General features: G+C 44.0%; 1 protein-coding gene across 8 annotated transcripts in view; it reads left to right on the forward strand.

The window, feature by feature from the left end:
* tjp1b (tight junction protein 1b) overlaps positions 1–9,169 on the forward strand; it is a 47,725-nt gene extending 38,556 nt beyond the window's left edge. For 7 of the 8 annotated variants that reach the window (XM_019857164.1, XM_019857166.1, XM_019857169.1 and 4 more), the window contains 13 exons: positions 1,424–1,557; positions 2,146–2,251; positions 2,617–2,767; positions 3,321–3,429; positions 3,539–3,758; positions 4,307–4,491; positions 4,588–4,683; positions 4,777–4,859; positions 4,973–5,183; positions 5,267–5,367; positions 5,458–5,808; positions 6,972–7,202; positions 8,224–9,169. In XM_019857164.1, the coding sequence (XP_019712723.1) occupies positions 1,424–1,557; positions 2,146–2,251; positions 2,617–2,767; positions 3,321–3,429; positions 3,539–3,758; positions 4,307–4,491; positions 4,588–4,683; positions 4,777–4,859; positions 4,973–5,183; positions 5,267–5,367; positions 5,458–5,808; positions 6,972–7,202; positions 8,224–9,096 (2,851 nt within the window). In that variant the 3' untranslated portion in view covers positions 9,097–9,169. The remainder of the gene's footprint in view (positions 1–1,423; positions 1,558–2,145; positions 2,252–2,616; positions 2,768–3,320; positions 3,430–3,538; positions 3,759–4,306; positions 4,492–4,587; positions 4,684–4,776; positions 4,860–4,972; positions 5,184–5,266; positions 5,368–5,457; positions 5,809–6,971; positions 7,203–8,223) is intronic. The other variant, XM_019857167.1, reaches the window with a different exon arrangement.
* Positions 9,170–9,801: the final 632 nt, after the last annotated feature.

Here is a 9,801-nt window from a genome sequence, read left to right on the forward strand (position 1 = left end):
TTTTGTAAATAGGAATACGTTTATTGGGGTCATTTTTGTATCTCTACAAAAATCTATTTTAATACCAAACAATAGTGACTAATGAAAAATTCAAATGTTTTGTTCAGAGGAAAACCCAACATTTAACTGTAAACTTTTTTTTTTTCCATCTAAAACATCATTCCATGGTACTAACCTCAAGCAGAGTTCTTTTTTAAAAAAGTTTCTCACAAATTTGCATCACATTTGTAAAATGTAACCATTAGTGGGAAGATATGAAAATAAGGTTTTCATAAAATGCATCACTATAAACCTTATCTCCCCAACCCCCCTTTTGTGGCCAGTTGAAGAATACCGTAAATTGATGGTTCATGTAAATTGTGGCTGCAGTACCGTAATTAGTTGAAGAGCTCGTGTTATTTAGTACAATTGTGAAAATCTTGCGAATTTAATGTAAAGCACAGAGTCAGAGAAGTAGATCCACATTATTATTTTGGGGACAAACTTTAAACTCACACCGATATTTCCAACAAAGAAATCTTGACTTTTCAAGCAATGCACTTTGCATTTGAGAGTACAGTATTGCAACAAGGATCTGCATCTATTTTGTACACAGTATTTTAAACTTTACAAAAAGTTGCACATTTCTATAGGTGTATTATTGCTCCCTTCATCATTTAGCGAAACAGACTGGAGTGGTCACAAAATTTCAATCAAAAGTCAAACAAGACACTTTAGTGACGTTATTGAAACAGTTGCTCTCGATTAATGTGAAGAATATTTTACCCGGTATTTCTGGTGGGGGATGTTTTGCTGCGTTGCCTTGTATTTAAGCGATTGTCATATTGGACTTAAGTGACGTTAGTAATGTCGCTGAATAAACACTTGGACCGTAAATGCGGCTACAATAGCAGTGAATTCAAAAGGCCAAAGCTGTTGACATCCCTCAGCCACATGCCACAGCATTGTATAAATTCGCACTCTTGGTCAGCATTCTTCCAGCATTGCGGTAAACAAAGCGGCATGTTAATGTCTCTATTTTACGGCGTTGTGCACAATCTTCATTCCTGTTTATTTGAGCCTGATGCTGACATTTGTAATAAACGGCTCTTTTTTGCAGTAGGCTTAGAGGCATACAGTAAGGTCTTACCAATCTACAGGCTGTTAAGCGTCTGCATGGTCACCTTGAAGAAGGAAGATAAAGATGCTCTATAAATAGAACATATGAAAGAGGAAAGTTGTGACCTCAGACTCACGCGGTTCAGTTGTCCTCTTTTTATTTTTCCTGTTCCTTTCTGGGGGGTCTCCATAAATTTAGTGTTTAGTGTAGTACAACCCTGTTTGTTCTTCTTTTTTACCAAAGATGATGCCTTTATTACCTCAAGACTCTTACAGTGCAGCATTTGATGGTGACCTGAACAAATCCATCTCTTTTCGACCGCAGTCACAGAAGTCGAGATGAAGAGCGGCTATCAAAAGGGGCTTCAACACCAGCAAAGCTTTCGGAGGAAATTCCTCTGCCCAAGCCGAAAGAGCCAACTCTCACTAGAGATGAGAAACTACTTCCGCCGCTCCCAGGTCAGACACTCGAGCGTCAGCAGTTGAACCCAACCTTTCTTGATGTGTTTCCTGGGTCATATGCAACACAACAGCCCTGACTAAGAAATCTTTGCAGGTTTTTTTTTTTTTTTGGTTCCCTGTTTGTTTTAAATACCGGTACATGAATTCCAAGAAAAAGTTCAGCTTCAGATGCCTGCTGAGCCAGGGTTAACTTGCCTGGAGCCAAGTGAAAATAAACCATATGATCTTATTTAGTCTGACGTCTCATTCCAGCCTGCAGCTCTCTGCTTCCTCTCTGTTTGTCCTTTCCGCTCAGGACTCCCAATTTCCAATCCAAATTCACAGTGTCCTGCTCAGGCCTCATTTTCGACCGCATGACGTCTACTCGACCCCGCGTGCTTTCCAAATTCTCGAAATACAGTTCGCAGGCATAATGTGAATTTGGACACCATGTTTGGTTCATGGCAGAAGTGACATCATGCATCCTTCGCAGGACCCGACCTGTGAATTTGGATCACTGTGTGTGCCTTCTGTGTTTGTGACAATTATTGCGCGAGTTTCTTTTAAACGTATACCTCTTGTTTTGATGACGCTCATCTGTCTCAGAGCCGAAGCCAGTGTACGCCCAGCCTGGACAGCCAGACGTGGACCTGCCTGTCAGCCCCTCCGATGCCCCTGTGCCAAGTGCTGCTCACGATGACAGCATCCTTAGGTATTATTAATCGTATTCATTTTTAGCTGCGTCCCAAATGTCGCCTCCCAAAAGAAGAAAATGCTCAGTTTTAAATGAGACTATAAGGAGCGGTTGGAGTTTTCAACTATAAAGCAAAAGTGACCGTAATCTCTGTGGCCATCTGCAAAAGCAGGTGACCGTACTTGACGAGAAACAAAGGAGGGCAGCATTTGCAGGAAATACTATTTTTTTTAGTTAACGACACAAAGTTGAAGAAAATACAAAGTAGGGCAGCATTCTGAAATCCACTCGTTATTCGCTTTGCTTTGGAAAAAGCAAAAATTCCATTCAAGTTGATCCATGTCGAATAAAATCTGACTGTTTTCTTTGTCCTCCATCCTCAGGCCAAGCATGAAGCTGGTCAAGTTCAAAAAGGGTGAGAGTGTGGGGCTGCGGCTCGCAGGAGGGAATGATGTTGGCATCTTTGTTGCTGGAGTGCTGGAGGATAGTCCGGCTGCGAAGGAGGGCCTGGAGGAGGGTGACCAAATTCTCAGGGTACTTTTCTTTGTATCCCAAAATAAAGTGTTTTAAGGTGAAGGCTTCTTGAAAAGTCAGTTGTTTTATTGAACATTTTTCACTTTTCTGAATGTGAACAAAACGGAGTGCCAAATTGCTCTACGCAGTTTTGGCTAATTGTGCATGCAGCTGAAGCTCTCCCTTTTTATTCTTCCTCATGTACAGTGCTTGCTCCAAAATTCCTGTACCTCTGGGCCAGTCTCTTGGCAATGACTTTGGCAGCCTATAGCCAAATAAAAAAACCTATTTCCTTTGACTGTGTGTACCATTTCCATGCAGCCATATATATATCTCTTTTTGTCCTCCTTTTTTTGAGAAATGGTTTGCATTCTTACACTCCACTAAAAAAAATGTAAGTTTCCCTGGCAATATGGAGAACAGGGAGATCTAGGAACCCATAATTTACAGATGTCGACCCTTCACCATGCTTTCAGTTGTGAGATAGCCCTACGATTTAACTTAAATGCACCAAAAAGATGTAACCTTTTTGAGAATAAAAGCACCAGGCCTAACATGGTTTGTCTAATTGCAGGTAAACAACGTAGATTTTGCAAACATAATCCGAGAGGAGGCAGTGCTGTTCCTCCTGGATCTTCCTAAAGGTGAAGAGGTCACCATTTTGGCTCAAAAGAAGAAAGATGGTAAGTCAAGAAAATGACCTTAGGATAATCTGTCTCATCATTCCAAATCGAAATCAGGTTATTGCTCTTTTCATTTCATTTATTCATGAATTTATTTCTTTTTTTTTAGTCTATCGGCGGATCGTGGAGTCTGATGTGGGTGACTCCTTTTACATCCGGACCCACTTTGAGTACGAGAAGGAATCTCCATACGGGTTAAGCTTTAACAAGGGCGAGGTGTTCCGTGTGGTGGATACCCTCTACAATGGCAAGTTGGGTTCCTGGCTCGCGATTCGCATTGGCAAGAACCACCAGGAGGTGGAGAGGGGCATCATCCCCAACAAAAACAGGTGACCTCATCCTCAAAAACAGATAACACAAGCCACAAGGGACACTTAAAAAATATACAGTCTGTGTTTAGTAATCTTTATGTTCCGTCTTGTTTATTAATTCAGATTTTAGTTAACTTGATTTAGTCACAAATGGGGCAAAATATACAATATGATGCTTGTTAATACATTGCAATGTGGTCGTCCACTCCTGCCGAATTGTCATTGTGCTGTTAAAGTAATACTTAAATCCAAACATTGCATTATGTTCTTTGTAGAGGAAGATCTTGATGCAGCACCGGTATCTGGTGATCTCATTCGATTATGCAGGGTAACCTGAAGTGTCTGGTTTATGTTGGCTTTAGCAGGAAGTTTGATCATCAAAAAAAATGACTTGCAGAATAAATGGAGCGTATTTGGACAATGCGTCTTGTTATTTATTTTAAATCTGTCATTTCCTTGAAATGCTCTTGGTTGCTGGCAGTATTGAGATTAGCGTTGCCAAGTTTATGACACATCCATTACTTTGTGCGTCAAGTGTTATCTGCCTTCCTGCGATATGTCGACAGAGCGGAGCAGCTCTCCAGCGTGCAATACACACTCCCCAAAACAGCCGGCGGCGACAGGGCGGACTTCTGGAGGTTCCGTGGTCTTCGCAGTTCAAAGAGGAACCTCAGGAAGAGCCGAGAAGATCTTTCCTCTCAGCCAGTCCAGACAAAGTTCCCAGCCTACGAGAGGGTTGTATTGAGAGAAGGTGAAACATCTGACCGCACACGTGCCAATATGACATCATTTGAGTTGTATATCATTACATCACGAGTTGTACAATTTAATTTATGTGTGATTATAGCTGGTTTCTTAAGACCTGTTGTGATATTTGGACCTATTGCCGATGTCGCACGGGAAAAACTCGCCAGAGAAGAGCCAGATCTTTTTGAGCTTGCAAGTACGTTTACATATCATGTTTGGAACATCAGTACAACATGCACAAGGTATGATTTATTGTCGGATTTCCTTAATTGTTGATATTCCTTTCCAGAGAGCGAGCCCAGAGATGCAGGTACCGACCAGCGCAGTTCAGGAATTATTCGTCTTCACACCATCAAACAAATCATAGATAGAGTGAGCTCTGTTTTTATATTTTATTTTTTTGTCGTTGAATTGGATATCCACAATACATTGTTCTTATTTAATCACCCCAATGCATCTTCTCATCATCTGTGCCTTCTTCCAAGGACAAACACGCTGTGCTGGACATCACCCCGAATGCTGTGGACAGGCTGAACTATGCTCAGTGGTACCCAATCGTAGTCTTCCTAAATCCCGACAACAAGCAGGGTGTGAAGAACATGAGGACAAGGCTGTGTCCAGAGTCCCGGAAAAGTGCCAGGAAGCTGTACGAACGAGCCATCAAGCTGAGGAAGAATAATCATCACCTGTTCACCAGTGAGTGGCCACGGAATATTAAGAGGCACTAAAAAGCTGAGTTATTGCCTTTTCATTAATTACCCCCAAATTCTCTTTTATAGCCACCATTAACTTGAACAACATGAATGACGGTTGGTACGGAGCTCTTAAGGAGACCATCCAGCAGCAACAGAACCAGCTGGTGTGGGTGTCTGAGGGAAAGGTGAGCAATGGACACTTTGGATTTTGGAAATCCGTCACCCTTACAATGCAGTGCGAATCATTAGCCCGAGGGTAAATGGTTTCTTCTCAGGCGGATGGCACCACGGAAGATGACTTGGATATCCACGACGACCGTCTGTCCTACCTGTCAGCTCCAGGGAGCGAGTACTCCATGTACAGCACGGACAGCCGCCACACATCGGACTACGAAGACACGGACACGGAGGGCGGAGCCTACACGGACCAGGAGCTCGACGAGACCTTGAATGACGAGGTGGGTCTGCCCACGGAGCCCGCCATCACACGGTCTTCCGAACCTGTGAGGGAAGATCCACCCGTCATTCAGGACACCCCTGGTTACCCCGGATACCAGCACCCGGTGCCACCCGATCCAACTAATCGTATCGACCCCACTGGCTTCAAGATGCCATCTCCGCAGCAGGTACTGTTCCTCGTCCTTTAAACCACCATAGTGTGTGCTCGCACCTCTGTGAATTGATGTACTGTATAGACAGTAACTCTGAAGTAGAGGTTAATTCCTTTTGTCATCTTGGTTGTTGGCTAAGGCCATGTCCACACAAACAATTCACTTTTTCACTTCTCTTCTCCTCATTCAAACTTTGTTTTGGTCATTGAAAACTCAGGATGCACGATAACTGTTTTCTGTTTCCCACTCCCCCCCCCCGCAATGAGCCACTACTTCACGTTTTAACTGTTTTGGGCATACAATGTAGTATTACATGCGTACGGAGTAGTAGTCTGTGCCCACAAAGTAGTTCCTCATGCCTACATTATAGTTGCAGCGTGTGCACAGAGTAGTCTCCGCCCAAATGTCAGGTCTGGGGCTCAGTGTTATTGGACCAATCTGTGTGACGTTATTTTACCCAATATTGATTGGTCTGATAATTATTGTGTTTGCATCCTGACTGAAAAAACTTTTTGGTCATGTTTTTGTTTGTGTTGCCGCAACATTGTGTGTCCTGGGTCATCTGTTATGCTCAGTTCTTTATTCATTTTTCTGTGAGCAAAAGACCAGTTCTTTGAAAGATGATAACACATGGTCGAATCTCACCATCCATCATTGGACGACATTTGTGTATTGTGTATTTATATTGCACACTGTATTGGCAGCAATGGCATTACAGGTAGGAGTTTTATACCCTGTCTCGGGGGTCTTCAATTGTGTTCCGCGAGGGCCACTTCTGTACAGGCAGGAGAATAACCCTCGACGAACAGGAGTGAATACCCCTGCCCTGCCTTTTTTTTTTTTTGAGGAGAGCAGGTTTTTTTGTTTGTTTGTTTGTTTTGGTTTTTTTCCCCCCAAACAGCATAGTTGTGGACAAATATTTGTGAGAAGAAAAACATTTTGGGGGGCACTCAATGGGCAATACACATTTTCAAAATATCTAAGTGTGGACATTGCCTCAATATTACCTCAATACAATATTTACAAGCTACTTGTTTAGTGTCTGATCAAAGCAGACATTTGCAAGAGTCTCGACTGGCTCACTCGGTGTGAGGAGATATCAGGGTGTTAGATTTCGCTTTTTCTTTGTGTGCCCTTGGCAAGCTGTGTTTGTAAATGTCTTTTAACAATATTCACAGCAAGAGGAGGCTTCTCTGCCCATGCTCTCCTTGCCTGCAGCGGTGGTAGCGCCCCCTGCTGTTGAGCAGCCCGTACAGCTAGAGGGTTTGCACCTAGAGGAGCCCCCTGCTGCAGCCGCAGCTCCTCAGGCTGACTCACTTAGCAGCCCCAGTCCTGCCCCTGAGCTTTTTCAGCCCCCACCACCACCACATGAACCCCACCCGTCTGGACCGCCTGGTCCAGAACCAAAGGTACCCGCTGTTTACCACCACCCACTTGGATCGAGCCTGGGCCACAGTCTGCTGTTTTAACTGCCTGTCTTCTCGCACATGCTTTCCACTCGCTCTCTGCATGAATTGCCCACACTGTGTGCCTCACTGAGCCCACTGTGTGCCTCTGGCTCCCAGAGAATGTGTGACATACTCGTCCACATGTACAATGGTGAGACCTGGGAGACCAGAAGGACTGGTAAATCTGAGTCTTTGGCCAGGGTGAAGACCATCCACAACCAGCCCTAACTGTTGCCTTTAACTTCCTTTGCATGGCTCCAAAATGTTTTTTGGGTTCCTTTTAGCTCTAACTCTCTTCCGTAGATGAAAAACGAGCACTTAGAGTGGCATTATTGTAGATGTGTCGTGTTGTAGTGCCAGTAGTTTGACTGACTGAATGTTGGTTGCATGATGAAAGCTAACCTGCAGACAGTACTCTTGATAACGATTTCCGCCAAACAACTCTCCCTATGGAACAAAGTACTCACCTTCGTTCACTGCATTATTTTAATGTTCACATGCTTCGTTCTGAGCAGATGGCCATCAATGAACCTTCTTCCATAGGAAGGGCTTTAACTCCACTTGCTGTCTACAGGCTACACATCATATGTTTGAGATGAGGCCTTTCAGAAATGAAATTGTCTTCACGAAAACCCTTTTTTTTTAAACCACCCAAAAAAAAAAATCACACAAGAAATATAGATGAGCGTCATTCTTGAAAGGCATCTTGTCAAACGGGCATTCAGAACAATTTTGAAACCAAATTGCTTGTATAATTTGCACTTTGACAAATGCCATTAGTTAATTTGGAAAGTATGACTGTATGCTCACTTCCATGAATTTTACTTTTACATTTTGAAGTATTCTGCTGATTCATTTTAATTTGTTGTTGGGGATATCCTTCCCCGACGTTCTGTCTTGAAATACGATGGTGCTTAAAAGTGTGGGATCATCACCATGCGTTGCGTAACAAACACATTCATTGCATATCGTCTCTTCACAGATGTACAAGAAAGACTTGTACAATATGGAGGAACCTGTGCGAATGAACCACGGCCTGAAGCAGTCTATGAGCTACAGTCACCAGCTATCATACCAGGACAAGCAGCCATACCGAGAATACGACCACCCGCCTTACGGTTACGATGGAGGCGGCTACGCAGAACCAAAGTCTCACAACGCTGACTCTCACATGCACTACGACAACCGTGTGCCTCATTACAACGAACACTGGTCCCCCTACGACCAGCAGACCTCGCCCTCCCAGCCCCCGGGTTACCAGCCGGCCCACCAGCAACACATCGGCTACAACCACCGCTCGCCGTACGAGGATGGCCCAAGTAGGGACTACAGCCCTCCTCAGCCTCGATATGAAGACTCCCTTCCTGTGGGATACGATAGCAGAGCACGCCACACTAAGCCTGCGCCAATTCGTTACGATGATCTGCCTCCACCACCGCCACCTGTAAGCTACGATGCCCGCTCTACTTATGAGGCAGATACTCTCAGCTTTCCCATCAACTCGCCTCGGTCTCCAGAACCGCCAAAGCAGTATTACGGTGACTCTGGTCTAAGGCCATCCTACATTCCTGGTCCACATCGTGGCTTCAAGGCAGGGATACATGAGCCTGTGATGAACTGTGAACCACCAATTCTTCCTCCGAAAACAGAGGCCCTCACATCCCCTGGTGAGCCAGCAGTCACTCCTGGATCCAAACCCTTGCCACCCCTCCAACGGGAAGACCCGGAGGAGGACCCGGCCATGAAACCGCAGTCAGTCCTCAACAGAGTAAAGATGTTTGAAAATAAACGGTCCGTTTCGATGGACAGGGCGAAGGAAGGAGAATCGTCAGTTCTCAGGGTACCTAGCTCTTAAATTACCGTATTTTCCGCACTATAGGGCGCACCAAAAAGTCTTCCATTTTCTTAAAAGTTCACCGAGCGCCTTAAAATCCAGTGCATCTTGTGTATGGTCATTACGGTAATATGTCGACCCCAAGATGGCTCCTTGCTGGAGACATGTTTACAATGTTATAACTTGCTGTTGGTTCAGTGAACTGTATCGCTGCTTTATTAAATACGTTTTTGTTGCGGCTCCGAAAAAAGGAGAGTTGTGGTGTTGTTTTTTTAAAACAGTCTCAACAAATGCAGGTACATCTCTGTCCGTCCCCGTGCCTTCTCTTCTTCATTTCCACTCGAGAGGCGTTCAAGACCGCCTCCGAAAAACGTAAACTCACCATTACTTCAATGAAACTACGAAAATTGAAAATAATACATCAAAACTGAAAAGCAAGCGAGGATATCACAAAATAAATTCTATACGTTTTTCAGAGGTGGTCATGAACGCCTCTTGAGTTGAATGGAAGGAGCGTAGCACCATCTAGTGGAGGCATTGTAGATTGCGCCTTATAATGCGATGTGTCCAATGTATGGAAAAAAAAAAAGACAAAATAGCCATTCATTGAAGGTGCGCCTCATAATCCAGTGTGCCTTTTAGTGCGGAAAATACGGTATATAAAACTGAGCAGCATCTGCTATTCTTTTCTCTCATGAAGGAACAATATTGCCGTCACTTTTAAAA

This window comes from Hippocampus comes, unplaced genomic scaffold (genome assembly GCF_001891065.2).
Source record: "Hippocampus comes isolate QL1 unplaced genomic scaffold, H_comes_QL1_v1.1 scaffold186, whole genome shotgun sequence".
In the NCBI taxonomy this organism is placed as follows: domain Eukaryota; kingdom Metazoa; phylum Chordata; class Actinopteri; order Syngnathiformes; family Syngnathidae; genus Hippocampus; species Hippocampus comes.